This window comes from Acanthopagrus latus, chromosome 19, assembly GCF_904848185.1.
Source record: "Acanthopagrus latus isolate v.2019 chromosome 19, fAcaLat1.1, whole genome shotgun sequence".
Taxonomy (NCBI): domain Eukaryota; kingdom Metazoa; phylum Chordata; class Actinopteri; order Spariformes; family Sparidae; genus Acanthopagrus; species Acanthopagrus latus.
The window spans coordinates 15,438,383-15,459,377 of record NC_051057.1 but is presented as its reverse complement, the minus strand read 5'-3'; the positions used below and the strand labels follow the sequence as shown (position 1 = coordinate 15,459,377).

The window sequence follows — 20,995 nt, the reverse complement described above, 5'->3', positions numbered from 1 at the left end:
TGACTTAGAGTTTTCTAGTGTTCCAGCAACAGCAGCACTGCTTCTGTAGTTGAAGGAGAGACTTGTACCAGTAAAGGAAGTGTGTCACTAAAATGTCTCAGAGGCTCACGTAGCATCGCTTTTTAAGTGTGTCTCACATATTTTCCAGCAGTGTGAATAATTCACTGGAAATCGTGGAAAGAAACATGAAAGGAAAATCCTGTCATTCTTTACATTAGAGTAACTGTACAGATGTCGTACAGTAAGTTAGTTGCAGTATGGACTAAGATATTAAACTAAGGGCATCATACTGTAAAGCTACCATGAAGATGCAATTAAAAGTCTACCAGCGTGTAGCTTGAAGCCTGTACCACTGTAACCATCATCTTTTGCCTCCTTTACAGCCACTAAAGCAGCTCTGAGGCATCTGGGTCAGCCCTGGGAAATTGCAATAACTTCTGCATTAACCACCTGGAAGCAAAATCCTACCCCCATAGCCGGCGTGGCCTCAGAGATGCAGCACACAGTCCTGCATAAAAACACACATGATAATCAAAACCGTCCGTTCCTGAGCCGTATGAATATAGAGTCCTGTATTGTTGCTCATGGCCTCATTGATCACCTGCAGCTTCCCCCCGCCTCCCGGGCGGAAGAAGCACGGAGCTTGTGCTTTACAGGCCGAGATCACACTTCCATTCCGCTTGTAAATCTGCTGTTGTTCCTGTGTGGCGGACGTGATCACATTTGCATCCAGGATTTGAATGTGTCTGTGTTGTTTATGCAGCTCAGGCGGCTCAAAGTAAAGCAGGTCGCTCTGATGCAGGGAGCGGCGGCTGAATTAGAAGTGCAGCCATCAATCAGGAGGGCGATTTAAATAATGGGTGAAAGCCTCTCCCTTCGCTACAGACAGTGATGATGAAGGGCGTAGCTGCTGCCTTTGAGGTCATGGCCTCTTTATGTCTCTCTATAAATAAAGGGGGGTGGACTGTAGTTCACGTGCTATTGTTTCAAATTACATATAGTGGTTTGTTTTTTTAGAAAGATGCTGTATATAAGGAGAAGTGCAACTATTTCACACTTTTTGTAGAGACATGATTAAGCTGAAAAATCACTCTCTAGTTCATTATTGCTTCAGACTTTGTGTTCAAGCGCCACAATTAAGTTGTTAAAGGGCCGCATTTGGCCCGCGAGCAGGCAGTTGAATACGTCTGCAGCAATGTCGCTCTTATCTGTGATTGTCGACAATTTAGTCGCCATTATTTTGTCCAGTCCGTTATCACAAACGTGAGGGGAAAAACAGGGAACGATTGAAAGCAGCACATCATGTACCTCATCGGAATATCTCCAGAAGACTGTTTTTTCAGCTGACTTGGATCAGAGCACATGGAAGTAACTAACAACAGTCACTTTTTTTTGTTTTATCTTTAACTTCAGTCTTTCAAACTCAGCTTTGACTGAACGATGTTCAAGGAATTGCTTGACAGAGATGGATGGAAAGTTATAAACAAGCCAGTGGCCTGCTGAAAACTTGTGACAGGGTTAATTGACCTGGGAGCAAATCCCGACATTGCACACAAAAGCCAGGTGTTTGGATTTTTTTTGACAGGTTAAGTAAGCCTAGACATATCATTCATGTCACATTGAACCAGATGGAAATCAGGCAGCGTGTAATTCTGCCTGTCGTAGTGGCTTGTTGTTGTTGTTCTGCAGAGGACGTGAGTTGAGTAGACGGATCGGATCTCAAATGTGTCCTAAATGTGTCTTGGGCGCGTTCACACCTGTACTTCAAACTGGCCACTTGTGATCGGATCACCTAAGACACATGTCAGTGCCGGGTCTGAACGGGGCCTCTGACTCTCATTTTAATACGTGTACTTAACCCAGGCTTTTCCGTTTGAACAGCCGCTTACGACTTCAGCGGCCCTGCTGATGACAACGCACGTTGTTGCCATTGCACACACTGTGGTCAGTCAGGTGGGGGGGGATCAACACACCACTAACCTCCCGTGTGGTGCTTTCACAGACACTCCTATTGAGCTTTGTCTGTAAGGTTACGTAACACCAACAGGCACATATAAAAGCAGCTCGCCGTCTCCATGCCCGTCTGCCAGCAGGCTTTTGTTTGACCACGTGCTGACGAGCCAGCTCAGGTTGACTTTCACTACTCGGCTTAATCCCCCCCTCGAAGATAAACGCCACACGAGACACATGACTCCTCTGCACCGTCTTTATTCATATCTACTTTCCTTTCGGCCTCATGTGTTCCTCCGCATGGGGCCTCCTTAACAAGCTTAATATCTGCTACCTGACTAATTGAGGCCTATAAAACACAGAAAAACTTGTACTTAACTGCATTCTCACACCCCCGTTAAGTGGCTTCTTGAGCTCGACAGCGCTGTTTTATCGCCCCGCACTAATGTCAGTCCCAACATGCACGAGCACGCCGCGGTGCTCAAACCAAAGCTTTTAACTGTTTTCTGGCTGGCTACTGTGCAAATACTCAATAAGCCTTTGCAAGCGTTCGCCAAGTCTTTTGAGGTTTTACCCTGAGTCACCCTGTTTGCTTGCCTGGAAAGCTGTACTGCAGTAACCTCTGCTGGAGATGCAGGAGGAGAGGAGGGGGGTGCGGTCGCTGGAGCTCACGTAACATATTGCTCTTCTTGCGGGGGGTTTGTAGTAGCAACCGAGCGAGCAGTGTGTGTGGATTTACGAGCATGAATTGGGTAATCCAGTGGGCAGAAATTACCCCGCTTTATGGAGAACTTTAATACTCGGGGCGGACTCTGCCAGACCCTGTTAAGCCTCTCCAAGAACACAAGTCAATTGCGCATGTTTTTTAAAAGGAACGGGAAGGGGGCCAGTTTCAGGTCAAGGACACACAGCCTAGTTAGAACCGCTGCCTCCATTTCCAAGAACCGGAGCGTTGGAGAAAGAAGTCATTGCAAAACACTCCCTCCTTGGTTTGCAAACCCTTCTCCTCACTCTCAAGTAGTCCTTTGGTGCCAAACTGTGGATGCGTTGGCGAGTGAGTTTGTGGGTGAAGCTAAGTGTTGGAGCCTCAGCGAATCAGCAGTCCACTCCTAGTGTCCACCCCAGACCCGAGAACTGAAACCTCACAAGCTGTAATTGACGTCATCGAGTGAAAGGGCTCCGAAAGCTTCAATGAGGAATGAATCATCACTTTCACAACAGACATTTCTGTGGCCGGCGAAGCATGAGTCTCCGATCTAGTGTATTTACAAATGTAAATCATTAGTGGTTGTGTTTGTTAAAAAAACAGAACAAAAGAACAAACAGATGGAAACGCTTAAGCATAGTCAAGGCTTAATACGATAAAGAAGTACAGTTTGGGGGGGGCTTTGGACTTCTCATGTCACTCAACACTGCAGATAATAGAGGAAAAGGTATTCAGATCCTCAATTTAAAGGAACTATATATAAGATTTTTTGTGAAAAACCTTCAGGAAATAACAATTTTCGACACAATGTGAGGAAAGCTTGACGTCTCTGCATTGTGTTGTACATATAAATGGGAAAGAGCTAGGAACAGCTCTTGGTGAGTAAAAAATTTGTATGACATCTTAAAGTAAAAGTGTCAGGCGCTACTCAAGTAAATGTCCTGTTTTCCAAATTTAACTCAAGTTAGCAACTTTCTTTCAAACAAAGCGAAGAATTTAGCTGCTAAAGAACTAAATATTTCCCTCCAAAGTTGGAGGAGACCAAAAACGGAGAAAAAAGTAAAGTAAATATCAAAATTACATTCAACAAATGCACAGAAACACATCTCAAAATAAATGGAAATATTGCTATATGCTTGCTGAATGTGTGAATTGGCAACTCTTCGCTAACCTGCTCAACAGGGCAACTTTATAAGTGGATGATGCGGCAACTTCCTCATGTATACAGTGTGTCGCTTTGCCACCATTAACCAAAAGCACAAGTATAGTATACAATTGTTGAGAATCTTGAAATCAAGAAGGATTCAAGCACCTCAAAATAACCTTTAAGTGCAGCACTCAAGTAAATGCACTTAGTTACATTCCACAACTGACCCGAACTGATGGAAAGTATCCATGAAGGGCTCAGTAAGTGCAGTGAGATAGTTTTCGTGGGAACACTCCTGGACTTGAGGCTGTGAGTCTGCAAGGCCGGATTTGAGGACTGGGCCAACATTTACAGAGCAATTTCCTGTTCAAAACAGACGTCACTCAACAAGTTATAAAATGAGGGGACGTCAGCCGGGGTGAAAAAGGCTATTTTACCCGACGGTAGTGGCCAGAAAATCTGTCTGCGTGACTCATTGAGAAGCATCTTTTCTTCACTCTGTGAGTGTGAGATGAGTCTGAGCCTCATCGATCAATCCCTGAGAGGAGAGAGGGGAAGAAAGAGCTGCCGATGATTCATACAGATGTTCCACAATTATGACTCGGCATGAATGTCTGACTCTACAGGGGCTGTGAAATTAGTAAATCGGGGTAATCGCTGCAGCGTTATGTAAGGATGTTGGTCTGGAGGAATTTTTTTTGTTGCTGCTGCAGAAGAGATAATGTGGAGATAAAATCTTAGTGTGAGGGGTCAGACTGTTCTGACACATCCGACTGATTCATCACTGTAGCATTAAGCAGAAAGCCTACCAAATGCTTTTAAATACAAATGGCCGCTGTTGGGAATTTGTGTCCTATCAACAGTGGCAATTCCAGACTTTGTCCCTCAATACATTTCAAACAAGGCCGGACCCCCTTTTGATCCGAGGTCTATTTGCTTCATTAAAAATGACACAATAGGTCGAACTTGTTAACCTCAGACTGCCACGTAGCGGAGAAACGGAAGCCTCACAGCAGGATAAAACATATTCAACCCTGAACACGTAATTGCATGTTTTGTTCAGGCGCAAATTTGATTTGAGTCATTTATCAAATGACGCCTGAATTATTTTATTCATTCGTGTGAAATGAAGCACAACATAATTGAGACGATTCGAATAATTTCCTCCAGAATTTGGTGCACCGAACAAAAATTACATTACGGTATGTTGTTTTCAGCATCAGCATTGAAAGTTGCACATTCACAAAAGAAGGAGTGCAATGCTCACTCTTTCTTTGTCTTTTTTTGTCACAGTCTCCAACCCTTGGCACACCTCAGCCTCAGGCAACAAGCAAAACAGAGACAGAAAGAAAGAGAAAAAAAAATAGGCGTTCAGTGGGGGTAAAAGGGAGTTAAACAATGGGAGAAGTGTCTGTAAGAGATAAAAACATTTAGTGAGATCTGCGGCACTTTATTCAGGACCCAAAAACCTCTGGATATGATAGAACTGTATTAATGCAACACAGATTAAACATTTGGTTTTAAGAAAGTGAAAAGTAGTGGAGATATACATTTTTCCGAAAAACAAAAGATTCTTTGTTCCGATTAAAAGTGTTGTATTTTTTTTTTTAGGAATTTGATTACTGTCACATTTAGCAATAACTACTGAAATACATGTTGTCAGTCATCCTTAAACTGGATGAATATTTATGCCTCTGCATTGAATCAACACCATACCTATGGCGTTTTTGTACTAGTTTCCCCAGTAAACACACCGACCTCTGTTGCAGTCCTTCCATGGCCAGCTGGCTGCCGGTCTTCTTGTGATTGTGACATTGTGAGTTCGACCTTTGCTGCATGCCTTCCCCTCGCTCTCACAATTTTCCTGTAAAATCAGCAAAACTCTCATCAGATATATGATTAATGGCCGCAGTGATGCAATAACTTCCATTCATGCTTTGAGGTGAAAAAAGCCAGAACAGAGGATAATGATTTATCTTGCTACCCGGCGCAGTTTTAACCTCTCTCAGTGGAGGAGAGGTAAACAGAGCCACGTGGGTGCTGAGGTGTGATAAGGCGGGGTGTTACTTCTCCCACGTATGCTTTTCCTATCCTCTCCTGATAGTGTCTGAGCTGAGATGCCGGTTCATATGCTCATAAGATAAGACTCATATTGGTCATGCCAGACAGAGAGAGATATGCGTCACAGTAATGAACCACAAAAAACAGAAAAAATTAATGTAATCAGAAACTGAGTTTCTTTTTTTGTGACCTTTCTTTTAGTCAGAGCAATGTTGAGTTTGTTTACAGCCGGTCGATTCATCTTTCTGTTCCCTTTCTACCCTGTAATTGTTATAAATATCAGCTCTTATCTTGTCCGTCTTGAGAGTAACATGAGTAAACACACACTGTAGGTATGAACAGAAAAACAACCCTGACCTTGTGCTGTTTTCTTTCCACTTGAACGCGAGAATGTTTTACGGGATGAACTTTATATAAAGATTGACTTTAAGTTCCAGAATGGGGTTTTTATTTTATTTTATATTCTGATATATATTCAGCATATTTATTCTGGGCAATTGATGTTCTTTTCCTGTCTGTCTGGGTCCCCTCGTGGCACGGAGGCCCAAGGCATTTGCCTCCATCCAGCTCAGGAGGTACTTTGTTGCATAAAGCTGTTGAATGCAGAACTATCATGCCGTCCTTATTTAGTTGGATTTGATAAAAGTGCTGTCGCAAACCCATCCCTAGACTCAAATATTGTTAATGAACATCCTTGCAGTGTAAATTGGTGTGAAAGCACTCCTTCACACATGCGATATATATATAACACTCGCAGTCGCCCCTCCACCTTCACCTGCTTGTCCAACAAATTGACTCCTTGTTTCTGAGGAATCTCTGCTAATGGGTGAAATCCTTATGCAATGAGCCTTACAAGCATATCTCACCCCAGTCGGAACAGCTTCTCCCCTCCTGGATGCAGTTGTGGGTTTTTGCCATCTCTCTCCCGCCGGCCCCTATAAATCTGCAGCTTTGTCACTGTGACAGTGGGGAGTGAGGACAGTGTGGCTGCTGTAATCTCGTAGCTCGCGTACGGACTGAAACACGGACAGCTGCAGAACTGAAGGCTACGTTTGAAAGAAACCAAACATTTTGTAGTGATTTGTTCAGGCCTCACACTGTTTATCATGCCCCAGTTACGTAAACGAAATGCAGGATTCGGTCAGTACTCGCTCTCTTTAAGTGAGCGGGACTAATCTGATTTTATCAAAGCCTTTTTTAATCAAGTGTGTAATTTTTTTTTACAGCAGGTGAGGACATGAAACTTTATCTTTTATTATCAGCAGAGTTTCATGAAAGAGGCTGAACAACTTTCCTTCTTCTCACCGTGTTTTGACTGTATCGCGTCCTGTTTCTGTTGTTTCCAGCAGCTCTCCATCTGCCCTGATAACCCTCCTCGCTGTCCTACATTCCTCTTGGCGGGGAGATTTAAGCTCTCCACGAGGAAATGAACAAGTGAGATGTGACGGCGTCTGATGCGTCTGATATCAGCTCATGAGGCTGTGCGACCTTGTGCGTCCTTCGTCGAGAGCTTTCGACGCTGTGCAGAAAACCGAGCGGCTTCATTAAGTTAATGTAGGATATGAAGGACGGCAGGCGCGCGCCGTCATAACTTAGGTGCTTGAGCGGAGCGTTTCCCGTCTTCGGCTTGACACGACGCGGCCTGTGCCCTCACGTTGCTCTTTGTGCAAATAATATCCGAGACGTTGACCTGATTGTGTGCTGCACATGTGACATCCCGGGGCGAGAGACGGAGACAAGAGAGACGTGGGAGGTGGACTGTGGAGCGGCCCTGTGTGACTGGTGAAGGTCAGCAGATGGTCAGGGGGCTCGAGGGCTCGAGGAAGAGAGTGCGAGACGACGTGCAAAGTCTGGTTTGCTGCTGTGTTGCTCATGATTTCACTTAAGTTGACAGAGGAAGGGTATGTAAGGATACTGAGCCTGAGAAAGCTGATGTTTAAAGTCCTCCGCAGTTCCAGAAGGCGCTGAAATAACCCTGATAACGTCTTCGAGGTTAGCTCAGCTTGTGATTGAAACACTGAAACAGGAAGCCTGCGATACACACCAGAAGTGTTGGGTATGAAACAAGTGGGCACTGAGGAGGCAGCGAGGATCTGAAGATAAAAAGCTATTCAGTTGCATTGTGGGAAATGTCAGACCCGGAGTTGCTATCATGTTTAAGTGCGGCACAAAATCACTGGATTATGCGACTTAACCTTGGAGACCAGAGTTTGACAAAGACACTTTAGCTCAAGGTCTTCTTGTCAGCTTTTCTGCAGCTTACACAGACAGCCTGGTTGATTTTCATAATAAAATACCCTCTGCAGAGCCCTGGTTGGATATCACATCGAAGCAGACAGAAAAAAAAGGAAAAGGTTTCAAGATTTCTGCATTAAAATGTATAAAACACACATCACATCAGAGACAAAGGAACAATTTGAAGATGTTTTGTTGTGTACTTAACATTATCCTCAATGTTTCCGACAATTTCATTCAGCATAACATTCATTCGGTCGCCTGTCACTTTAACTTCCAGGAGAGATTCAGTCTCCTGTTGTCCTCTCTCTCAGTTTGCACCTCCTCGACTCCTTTCCTCCTGTCTCAGTCCCTAATGCAAAGCGAACAGCAACAGGCATTTAACGAATTGAGTCGTCCTCGCCTTGGGGGCCGTACGTTAAAGAAACAGCTGCAACGTCTGTGTCGTGTTACTTGTTATCGTCTACTGCTGCTGATCTCTGTATGAGCACAACAGTCTCGTATACTTTTAATTCAACTCACGGCGTGGCGCAACGTGATGAATTACAATTAAAGGTCATTAAGAGCAGCGCCTTACGAGGAACTACGCAAACAGTGAAGGGCAAGGAGTTGATTGCCTATTTGATCATTTAACATGAGTCATGCGGCTCATGAATGCAGAGGAGCACATTTGTAGAGTTCCTGCGTCAACCGAGGTTAGAATATTCCAGCTGTGTCTCGCGCCTCTTTCGTACGTCGGGTGCCGAGATGAACTTCGGCAAACACCTGTGTGTCCTCGCTTACCACTGTCCTCCGCTGTCCTCGAGGAGCGCGTTAGGAAATGAAACATCCTTCAGTCCGGCTGAGTTTGATTTTCTTGGTCACAGGCAGGAGGCACAAAACAGAGATTGATAGAGAGACATCTTGGCAGAAATGACATACTGTGTGCTTTGTAGCCTACTTACCCATGGTAGAAACACACAAAAAAATACATTTCAGGATTAGTTAAATAAAAGTTATGTCTACAGAATGTCAGAAATGATAACAAATCAAACAAAATGACGGCAACAAGTCTTAAAATGTACTCAAACTCACAGTATTCAAGTGAAATGAAGCAGACGTGTTTGACTCAAGTATTCTATTGTTTTAATCTGAGAATGACTTCATTATTACTCCTAAAGTCTTTAATTGTCATTGATATATTTGGTGACGATCAGCTGTTGAACTGACAAATCTTTTCAACATAAGTCGGACACTTTTTTAAAGTAAACCAGGACCACAAAAATGTGGCAAGTCTTTCAGGAGTAAGACTGAGCGGCAAAGCTCAGGAAATGAATTTTAGGACATTATTTAGAGCATGAACATCTACACTGAATACCAAAATATCTTTATAACAAAAGATGTAATCATCTAATTTCCTGAATTCACAAGTATTTGCACTTATTGCCGTGTACGGTGACTTTTTAGGATTAACAGTCTCCGCAGTGTTTGAGCTAAAGATCTTTGCTCTCTGCAGAGTTAAAAATGTTTTTGCCTCCGCTCTTTGATCGCGCTCCTCTTTGATGCTGGTGAAATCTCCGAGGGAGCACAAAGCAGCAGCCTCCTGCTCTCATTTACATACAATACAGACACCTTGCAAGTATCTAGTACAGCGTGATGCAGATTACTTGGGTGTAGTCGTTTGCCATTCCAAACCTACTCATAAAATATTAATGTGGTGCGGCGTATCAGCTCATCGTCGAGGTATGAGGCGAGATACGGACGTGTGGGAGACAAAGCTCTTTGTCGCTGTGAGGCCAGGACCCACACGGAGTCTCAGACAAAGATGCCTATTCACATAAGAAGCCTCTGCAGGGAGAAACGCAGTGAAAGAGCTGCCGTACTGTAGTTTAGTCTTTTGCCTCCGCGGCTCTGCTTGTCCTCCCTCCGGCTGACTCATCACTCACCTTTTTCTCATTTGGAGATAATTCGCTGGCTTTGTGCCGAATGGGGGGGGAAAAAGATGCCTCTCTGATTCTGGGCAATAAAGATGTCCGACGGTTTTACAGAGTACTCCGGCCGCTGTGGTAATGTCTTTCATAAGATCACGTGCTTCACAAAGTGGTGAACCTCGCATCGTCCTCTGCTTGTGAGCGACTGGGCCTTTTTCGAGGATGACGCTGTCGCTGTCGCTGTGTTACCAACGAACCTGTTCACCTGTGGAATGTTTCACGGCTTGTTTTTGAGCATCCCTCAGCTTTCCCAGTCTTTAAGCTGATGAGATAAAACACATATTCTCTTTGTACAGTTTTCCATTGAGTAGATGTCAGGATGGACTAGCAGATGTTCACATTCTGTTACTCGGCTTGCCTTCTTTGCCAATAGTTTTGTTATTGACAGATATCTTTTTTTTTTTCTTTTATAAAGACTGAAAACTGCAGATGAAACTAAAGTATCTTCAGGGGGAGAAAAGTGATTTGAGCTGCGACGTGTCTTGCCTAAGAAAGAAGGACTTGCTTAAGACTTTAACAAAATTAGGTGAATTATGTGAATTAAAGTCACATGTCCCGATTATATTGCATTAGAAGCCCTTATATATGCAGGCTGCGTAACGCTGTGCACGTTACCTGTAGCTGTTAGCCGTGGTGGAGAGCTACACTGCAACACAAGGGAAATATCCACCTCCTTTGCAAAGAGAATTCACATCTTTTACCCGCAAGGCCGTCGTGAGTGAGAAACACAGGGATAAATCCTGCGGCGAGGTAATGAGAGGGTTAGTGTGACATCCTTGGAGATCCAGTTCTACCCGGCTCAGATGTTCACAAACATCAGAATGGGAGGTTGTTTTGAAATAAACACTCGATCCTCAAAATCCCCTCTCCACGCCCCGAGCCCACCTCCCTCCCGGCGGCCAATGGCAGCCGAGCATCCAGTGTGCTGTTTACGAGTCTCACGCTACCACGACCAGGCAACGGACCCCTGGGACGCAGCGTTGGGACTGGGGACCTTGTGTTTCTCAACTGCTAGAGAAAATAAACAAGAGCCCGAGAGGGGAGCCGACACGATTCGCTCCCGATTGCTATGGAAGTAAAGGAATCCCCCCCCCTTCCCCAGTCGGAGCATTGTGCCCCTGCCCTGTAATACCAGTAATCAGATTATCATCTCCTGTAAGAGTGGGAGCAGTCCGATTATATGTCATGTCTGCTCGGCTGCCTGTGAAGAGAACCCTGCAGAGAGCCCTGCAGCTGTGCTTTGCTGTAAAAGTTGAGCAACAACAAAACCCGCTGCGGCTAAAAAGACATTCAGTGGAACATTTCATCCTCTTGAAAAATATCCGCTGTCAGCGTATGAAATCAGAGTATTTATAGCAGCTTTTGTGGCTGCTCTGATTGCTGTTTGTGTTCTGCCTGTTTTGGTTTCAGTTAACAAGCCTCCTCCTGTTGAGCTGGATACAGAGAGACGGTTTTTTTTTCGCCTCCATTCGAGCGAACGCGTCTCGGATGGTGATGTCATGAAGCGCGGTACAAGTGGAGCCCTGTGGCACATATCAATGGTTAGCATTTAGCGGCAGTAAATAGTAATTGAGGTGGAGAGAGCGGCGCAAATAACAGTCGTTCAGTCGCTCCCACCCCCCCCACCATCATCAGGCTCTGTGTCAGCTCTCAGCTGTTCCACAGAGACGCCCAGCTGACATTTTAAGACCAGAATGATGGATGATGATAGATGATTGAGGAGTGTCAGACGTCCTTTCTTATTTTCTAAAATCCTTAAATGTCTGAATGTGTCTTCATCTTCATCGAAAGATCAGGATTATGGCATCTTGCAGAGGGAGGAAGTCTAGTTTGGTTTGGTTGAGTTAATCACAGTAAAAGAGAGGAAACACATTTAGTCGAACCAATAGAGGAGTGACATTTTCATTCATCAGAAACAAAACAAGCAAACAGCTCGCAGCACAAACAATACACACAAGACACAGAAGCAAGTATAAACAGGAAGGAAGGAAGGAATCAAGAAATAAATGAAGGAAGGATGGATGAGGAAAGGAAGGAAGGAAGAAGGAAAGGAAGAAAAGTATCTTGCTCACAATTCATGTATTTAAACATAAACAAGAATATTCGAAAAGACATTTGTCTTATATAAAGGCAACAGTAGTATCTCCTTGTCTGTTCAAGTGTGGAATCATTTTTTTATAAACCTCTTCTGAATGACATGTAATCTTGAGTGATAAGATGGATCAGAGGCGGCCAAGCAGTGTTATAGAGCAATATCTGATGTTGTAGATTAACTTCACAGCTGCTTGACACAGATCTGTTGCATGTTTCTCCAGTGACTAAACCCATTGAGCAATGTGTGCTTTAAGTCATGAGTTGTTTTCATGGTTTGGACCCTTTAGTTTCACTCCAGGGGAACTTTAAAGAGAAGCTTAACATCCTTGTCTCATTCTGGAGTGGAGCAAAGTTTTATAAATGGGCCGACATTTTGCTTGGGGATGTACATTTCAGCAATATTTGTGACTGCTGATAGACCGACTGGTTACCTCTTAATACAAATCATTCACCCGAGTGAAAAACTGTCTTGTCTGTGTCTAGTATAGTTGTAATTTTCACTTCAGGAAATCAATTCAGAGATCAATGATTCTGTGTTCTCCTGAACCATGGAGCTTATACTCTATCGATCCTTGTGAGAGGGGATCTCAACAAGGTCAGAGGTCAGGGTCCTCCAGTCGAAGGTCTCCTGCTGCAGACCTCAGTGCAGTCGTGTGGAAAAACCATGACATATAACCTCTAAATCCGACATGTTTGGATCCGCTGTCCTCCGGAAATGTCGCCAGTTCTCCGATAATTTCACAAGATGCCGGATTAGTTGGAATTGCTGCGTTTTTGCGTCAGGGCTAACACTTATCAGCAATTAGCTGTTCACCCGAATCGGGCCTTCTGACTCACTGCACCACCGATTCTGCTGCATAAAAGTGTAAGGAGGTTACGTCGGGTCAAGCTGAGGCAGCACTTTCCTGCGATGAGCAGTCTAGCTGGTTGCGTAAGCCCTGACGGAGCCCCGGAGCTGTCTGCGTCTGCCAGATTACAGACCGGGCCACTGCCTCCTCGCTCCTTCTTTTCTTTGGGGTTCTTGGATCTCTGCTGCCGCCTCCTCCATCTTGTGTCCGATGTCTCGTCTCTGTAATCTGCACCCCACCCCCCACTTCTCTCTCTAATCCATCTCTTCCCTCTTTACACAAGCTGCTGCTCATCCTGTCGCCTCTCTTTACTCTTTATCATCAAGCTATGGCTGGCTTGGAGCTTTAAGCATAACCTCAATGCTGGGAATTATCTCCCATCTATCCACGCTGGCGCCTCCTCGCACACTTAATGGATTGGAAAGTGACGGCATTTAAATAGAAATCAGTCTCGCGGACAGTAGATTTAACTTTTTATTAATGGAGCTGCCGCTGTCGGGTCCCTGTGAATGGATTATGTGCAGCTTTCAGCAGATATTATTTTCACAGCAGGGGCGACGTCTAATCATTTCCAGCCGTGCTTCGGCGAGGGGTTGCAGACGCTCTGCTGATCTGTTTTCACAGTAAACACCACCTGCCTTGCATTTACCTGTCGGGTGGCTTAGGACCTAGAAATATATCATTTATGTATGTTTTTTATATTTACATAGCTTTTTATTTTATATTTATTAACAATGGATCAAGTGAGTACAGTGATTTAAAAGCAGAAGGCCGTGGTCATGAGCAGTTCCGCAGCCCCCTTCAGCTCAGCAGAGCGTTTTAGCACCTTTTAGCTAATTGTTTTGGTCCCACGCCCGCTCTCCTCTTGTCACTCACATAGAGTCGTTACTGAGCAGCAGAAAAAGTTGTCAAGTGGCTGCTGAATGTTGTGGCCCTAACCCTAACCCTAAAACAAGCCTAATCAACAACTTGTTTTTTTTTAGAAAGGATTTGGAAAAAAAAGTACCAAGAGGCCGGACTATTGCATTCCTCATGTCTGACCTTTTGAACTTGGGATTGCACTTTGTATATAAGTTGTCACACATGAAAAGAGACATGATCATAAACAGCATATAGGACAGGAAAAAAAAAAGCACTATCTCAGGATAGGTGGATTCCCCTAATTCCCCTCTGCTTAAAAGCCTGGTTTTGCAAAGTTTTTGCTTGGCAACAGACATCATTAACGAACGGGCTAATTATCCTACTGATAAAATGATCAGAGGGCTGGAATGAGGTGGTTAAAGGGTTGCATTTGGCTGGCAGCCCGCCAGGCAAATAGGTTTGCTCCAAAGAGACAGATATTTCCATCAAGAGTGAAACTAACCGAGCTGAGATGTGAAGGAACATTCCACACAAACACGACTCCAGAAGAATGCAAAGGCTGCAACTATTGACCATATGTCAGTGTTGTGATCACAGCGTGCTCCTGCTGCCCCAACGTGTCCAAAACAATCAGTCGATGCAGGTTTAGTGTCACCTTTGTTGGATAAACTTTTGATTTTGTGGCTGCTGTGCTAAGTCCTGTGTGTGTTTCTGTCTGCCCCCTGCAGGTGAGCCAAGGTAATGTCCCGGGCGTGGAAAGTGCCTCCCTGGCCATGGACACGGAGGAGGGCGTGGAGGTGGTGTGGAACGAGGTGCTCTTCTCTGACAAGAAGGTCTTCAAAGCACAGGAGGTAACGTGGCTCTTAGGACCAACAACCAAGACTGGCTTGATTTTGATTATTTAAAAAAAAAAAAAATCTAACCAATTGTGTTTTATCGCTTCTTTAAAGCTAAATGTGTGTGTTGAAATGTGCACTATAGTACTTACAAAGGAACAGAGTCTGACAACAAGTAATAGTTTCCAGTATTTCACACATTGTTCACGTCTTGATCTAACGATGATGGTCAGTTTCTCGATATGTTTCATCTCACCCACATATGCAGTCCTTTGATAGAGGGTTTACCTGCAGCGATTTATGTGACGGCTGTCTTGCTCGCAGCCATAAATATTTTAATCCTGCTTTATAAGTTAATTGTGGATTTAAATCAGTTCTAATGTCACAAAAAGCAATTATTTTCTATCCTGGTATCTATTTGCCATCTCTTGGCAACGTGAGCAAAGTTTAATTCCAAGTCTTAAAATAAAAAATTAAAATGTGTTTTTTTTCCTGAGGCATTTGTCTCGCTCCAGAGAAACTCTTTATAACATGATTTCAAGTATAGAACCACTTAATATTGTATTATTCTTTCCAACAGCACCCTCATCGGGACCCTGAGTTGGGTGTCTGTTATTGATGTATCTGCTGTTTTTTTCCCTTATTGAATGAAATGTCAGAAAGTAGCCAAAAAAATGCTCATCACAAGGTCCCAGAGTGTGAATTGGCATATAAAAGGTGCTAATTTTGTTTGGATTATGGTCCAAAACCCACAGATATTCAGATTGTTAGTCCAGAAACCTAAAATAAACAGAAAATATTAACACTAGGCAAGTTTGGAATTGAAGATTTGGGGGGATTTTGCCTTCAAAAGCACTGAAAAAAATGTATCAATTAAGTAAACTGTTGCGAATTTATTTACCGATCAAGAAAAGCAATTCACTTTTACTTTTAGATTTACTGGAAAAGGCCACCATTTGGTCTATTGCACAAAGTTAAGATATGAACCGCCTCTGCTTCATGTGTTTTTAGGACAAGATCAAGGAGATGTTTGAGAACCTGATGCAGGTCGAACACCCCAACATCGTCAAGTTCCACAAGTACTGGCTGGACATGAAGGAGAGTCAGGCGCGGGTATGATCTCCTTTTCTTTAGATCTCTCTCTGTTCTCTCCTTCCTGTTCTCTCTCTCTCACACGCTTGTGAAATTAACAGATTTCCACGTGCTTCCCACAGGTTATATTCATCACAGAATACATGTCGTCGGGCAGCCTCAAGCAGTTCCTGAAGAAAACTAAGAAGAACCACAAGACCATGAATGTGAAGGTCAGTGTTGGTAATATGCTGTATATATAACCAGTGTGCTGCGAACTCTGTCTGTCCTGTGGTGGTGGCAGACGGTACTACAGATCCATATTTCTCACAGGATTATAGATTATGTAACAGGACACCCTGGTGGCTCAGTCTGCCCAGACATACATCTCTCCTTCCCTCTCTTTCTCATCTGTTCAGACATCTGCTGCTTCCTATTCGATCACACAAAAACTGGCGCTGGAACTAATGTTTATTGTTCGTTACGTCCACGCGATGATTATTTTGATTGTCAAAGAATTGTGAAAAATGCTTATTGCGATTTCAGCGACGTCTTCTTTCATCAAACCAGCGATCCAAAACACAAAAGCTCTTCATTTACTGCCATAAACGCAACAGCAAGTCTTACATTTAAGAACATGTGCTTGCTGTAGTGTACATGTTCTCTGTTGGAGGCACAGGGTGAAATAAGTGGCAACTAATTTTCTTTCGATCGACTAAAGATTACCAGACTGATCGCTGCATCTTGTGTAACTACACTACAGTTATTCTGAGACAGACAATATTCTGACCTAAGAAAATGAATATTCCCATTTAAATCAGCCGTGCATACTGCGATTCATGTAATGATGCGCGTCCTTTTGAAGCGCTATGCAGGAATTTAAACTTCAGGCTGCAGTCATGTCGCTCCCCTGGTGTACCCTTGTTGTTTAGAAGTAGGTGTGTTTCTCCCTTCAGCCAGAAATGTGGGTTTATTCTTCTGTGCATGCGTCTCCACCTCAGCTTGGCGACTTGTCTGCTGTTGTGTTGCGCCTCGGCCTCCTCGGCGAGTGAGAGACAGGCAGAGAAATGGAGAGAGGAATATTTCAACAAAATTCAGACACCCTGGAGAGAAGAATTCCCCTCTCTTATGGGATGCTTTAAAGGAGAGGCAGTGCCAATTTTGCTGTCAGTCACAATTACTTATCCAAATTTATGCTCAAAGGAGAATTTGTCTGTGTTGTTTTTAAAATTTTTATTGATTTAAATTTATTGAAACTTTTCTGGTACAGGACAAGAAAATCCTCAAACAAAATACTATTATTATTATTATTATTATTATTATTATTATTATTATTATTATTATTATGTGTGTCTGTAGAGGATTCATGTTGCTCCGTCACACTGTATTTCAGGCCTGGAAGAGATGGTGCACCCAGATTCTCTCTGCTCTCAGGTACTGACTGATTTCTTCCCCAGGCTTGTATCATCAGTTATTTATCAAATCAAAGCCATCGCATTTACTGGATGTTTTATGGTGTGCCGGCAGTTACCTGCACTCCTGCGACCCGCCCATAATCCACGGCAACCTGACGTGCGACACCATTTTCATCCAGCACAACGGCCTCATCAAGATCGGCTCAGGTCTGCTCCCAGCAGGGCTTTATGCGTTACTACAGCCAGCCACAGACTGGCCACAGACACATATTATGGATGTCTGGATTCACTAAATGCATCTCCGCAGTTTTATTAAACAGATCAAATATCTCAATTATGCTTAATTTTTCTTTCCACAGTGTGGCATCGGCTATTTGTTAATGGTAAGATCACTTCGTCTTAGATATGTTTTAATTGGTGTCGTGTCCGGCAAATCATATCAGTTTATTCCGGCTAACGCATCCATGTCACCTCTGTCATCTCTCAACAGTGTTTCCAGACGCCAGTGTTCACGGGAAAGGGAGGCAGCACCGCGACGAGCAGAGGAATCTTCACTTTTTTGCACCAGAATATGGGGGTAAGAGTCTTGGAGAGAGGTTTACGGTGTAGCTTTTTCTCCCGCTTAATTTGTATCCAATCTGCCTACGTTCATTCTCATCTCTGTGAGTGTAAACATTCAATCATTACATATTTCATTAAATGTGACTTAAAAGGGACAGGCCGCCCCAAAATCAAAAATACATGCAACTTTTAGGGACATTTATCCAATTGTTCTGATGTGAGTTTTTGAGGAATCATCTGCGAAGATTTCAGCCTTCTCTCAAATACATTGGAATTCGATGGCACTATTTCGCCTCCGCAGAAAAAAGCCTGCATCTATTCATCTACTCTCTTCCCCGGAGGATCCTATTAATATTTTAATCCCTCGTGGACACAAGTGTGAAATCTCTCGTCCATGATTAGATGCACACTTGTGACACGTTTAGTGGGTGGAAAATAGAAACTGTTCGTGACAAGGCCTGCAGATTATCTTGAGAAATCAGGGCCATAACTTCTGTGACCGCCCCCCCGTGACGGACAGAAAAACTGGCAGATTTTGTAGCTCCTCCAGGAAGCCTGGAGAGGAGAGTGTAAAAACGTGAGAAAACTGGGAGGGTTTGCGAGCATGGGCAGACGTCTCTACGGCTGATATCTCCAAAACTTAAAAAACAAAATCTAGATGGATCACAGGAAGAATATGAATTAGATTTTTGGGGTGGACTGTCCCTTTTAAACAAAGTTTGTACACAACGGACAGCGCGTTAGCCTCTGCTGCTCCATGTTTCCCTTTTCCCATAACATCAGCACTAACACGGTCTTTAAATAGCCCTTAAAATAAGCATTTTGGAGCAAATGTTTTGAGTTGAATCTTTCACCAGAGAGCTGTGGGAAGTCTGTGACCTAACGACTGAAACTGTCAGGAGATAATGAATTTATTCTAAGTTATTTGGAGACATTTAACGGGAGGTTTTCTGCAAATTTCACAGCTGTAAAAAGACAGCCAGAACTATACCACTTAACTAAGACGAAACAATTACGTTTTCATTTTGGGGTCTTTTTTCTCTGCTCCTCCTTTTCTCCTTCCAGCTGGTGAAGATGATTACGCCATAGATATTTTCTCCTTTGGCATCTGTGCTCTAGAGGTGAGAGAAACTGCTCCGTAGAAGAATCCTCCCTCTGACCGGGACTGTTTATGATTGTGTTAACAGATGATTTGTGCCCCTAGATGGCAGTACTGGAGATCCAGGCCAACGGAGACACTGCTGTGTCCAAGGAGGCCATCGTCAATGCGGGTCAATCTCTGGAAGACCCTCTCATGAGAGTGAGTGTCAAAAATACTTTATGTCCTAAATACACAGCAGCGAACACAGAAACACAGAGACAAAGATGAACCTTCTCAACACTGTCCCGTTAACACTGGCCTACACACATCAACTTGCTTCTCCGGGTTCATTTCATGCCACATGCAGACATTTTGTGCAGTTTTGGAGTAAATATGTATGTAAAACATGCCAGTGATCAAATCCAGAACACACAGAGAGATGCTCGTCCAACTGGTTCGCACTGTTCAGTCGCGTGGTCACATGTTGGACTCAGCGTCTCGTTGCTTCCCGCAGGAGTTCACGCAGTCTTGTTTGCGTCACGAAGCCAAGCTCCGTCCTACGGCTCACGACCTTCTGTTCCACCGAGTCCTGTTCGAGGTCCACTCCCTCAAACTGCTCGCCGCCCACTGCCTCATCAACAACCAGTGTGAGTTTCTCACCTCCACACGCCGAGCTCAACGGCACCAAAGGTCTCCTCCCTGTGATGATATTCACTTGTTCCTGCATGCAGCAGATCATTTTATTCGTAGGATTTATACGATATATATCTGCCTGTTTAAGCATGTGAAAGGGCAAGTTGTTGTCATTGCAAACATATACTCACAACAACAGCAACAACAACAACAACAAACAGAACTTTTACTGTACCAGTCCAGTCCACTAACGTCCAGACTTGTCTTGTGTCAGCAGACTTGCTTCCAGAAAACTGTGTGGAGGAGAAAACCAAGTCCTTTGACCCCAACGCTGTCATGGCAGAGATCAAACACGAAGACAGACAGGGAGTTCAGCTCAAGTAAAAAGAAAAATCACACTCGCGCCTCACATCTTTGCTGATGAACACACGTTGGGCCCAGCGCTCACTTTGCTCTTCCGTGTTGTTTCCTCGTGTCTTGTAGATATTCCCATGTGTCCCCTTTGGAGCTCGACAAGTTTCTGGAGGATGTCAAGTGAGTGGCGCTACAGTTTGTTGCTCGTTTTGTATCAGCACTCTGAGACTGCAGCATTAAGCTCCGGATCTTTTCCTCCCTTCAGGAACGGTATTTACCCCCTGATGAATTTCGCCTCGTCTCGGCCTCACCCCGTCCCCCGAGCCCTGTCGTTGTCTCAGGAGCAGGTGGAGACAGTCAAGACGCCGACTCCTGAACCCCAGGAGACAGAAACCAGAAAGGTTAGACATTCGGACGTCAGATGCACAATCTGGCTGCATGTCTGTGTAGTCTCAGGATATATGTAGTAGCTGTTATCTGTTTAACCAGTCCTGAAAGCTTGCCTTATATTGCAATGTTAAAAAAAATCAGAATATATTCCTTGATCTGTCCCATTATGCACACCAAAAGATAATGGGTGCTATTCTTGACTGTGACCCATACTGCTTTGGTATTTTTGTGGAAATCCATTCTGTAATGTTTGTGTAATCCTGCTAAAAAAAAAACAACAAACAAACAGAGGCACACAGGGGAGGACATAATCTCCTTTGCAGGGATAATTAAGATGTTAGGAACGGTTTGTTGCTGATATAAAATATGTAACAGGAGCCGTGTGTGTTTGTGTCTATGTCTGTTAACCATTTATCATCACCCAAAACATATTAAAAGATATTTTTTGTGTTTACAACCCTTACGAGTGTATTTTTCTCTGCTGGCATTGTAGGTTGTTCAGATGCACTGTAATTTGGAGTCCAATGAAGAAGGGACCAAAACTCATGTGAGTCACATAGTATTACAGGTACTTCGCCCATTTTAGTATAAGCTCTTTTGTTGGGCTCCCAAATAATTAAGAATATTGTTGTTTTCTTTTTGCCAGAAACATATAACATTTATTTTAAAGGAGACGTATTATGCTCATTTTCAGGTTAATTAAATAATTTTGGGTTACTACTAGAACAGGTTTACAGACTTTAATGCTCAACAAGTTTACAGTTTCCTCATACTGTCCAGTG

At 43.7% G+C, this 20,995-nt stretch overlaps 1 protein-coding gene across 2 annotated transcripts in view; it reads left to right on the top strand.

The window, feature by feature from the left end:
* nrbp2b (nuclear receptor binding protein 2b) overlaps positions 1–20,995 on the top strand; it is a 37,196-nt gene that overhangs the window by 12,295 nt on the left and 3,906 nt on the right. The window contains exons 2-15 of one of the 2 annotated variants that reach the window (XM_037079139.1): positions 14,601–14,723; positions 15,720–15,821; positions 15,923–16,012; positions 17,173–17,213; positions 17,307–17,401; positions 17,554–17,577; positions 17,685–17,771; positions 18,821–18,876; positions 18,960–19,055; positions 19,351–19,483; positions 19,747–19,849; positions 19,953–20,003; positions 20,089–20,224; positions 20,707–20,781. In XM_037079139.1, coding sequence (XP_036935034.1) covers positions 14,601–14,723; positions 15,720–15,821; positions 15,923–16,012; positions 17,173–17,213; positions 17,307–17,401; positions 17,554–17,577; positions 17,685–17,771; positions 18,821–18,876; positions 18,960–19,055; positions 19,351–19,483; positions 19,747–19,849; positions 19,953–20,003; positions 20,089–20,224; positions 20,707–20,781 — 1,212 coding nt within the window. The remainder of the gene's footprint in view (positions 1–14,600; positions 14,724–15,719; positions 15,822–15,922; positions 16,013–17,172; positions 17,214–17,306; positions 17,402–17,553; positions 17,578–17,684; positions 17,772–18,820; positions 18,877–18,959; positions 19,056–19,350; positions 19,484–19,746; positions 19,850–19,952; positions 20,004–20,088; positions 20,225–20,706; positions 20,782–20,995) is intronic. The other variant, XM_037079140.1, reaches the window with a different exon arrangement.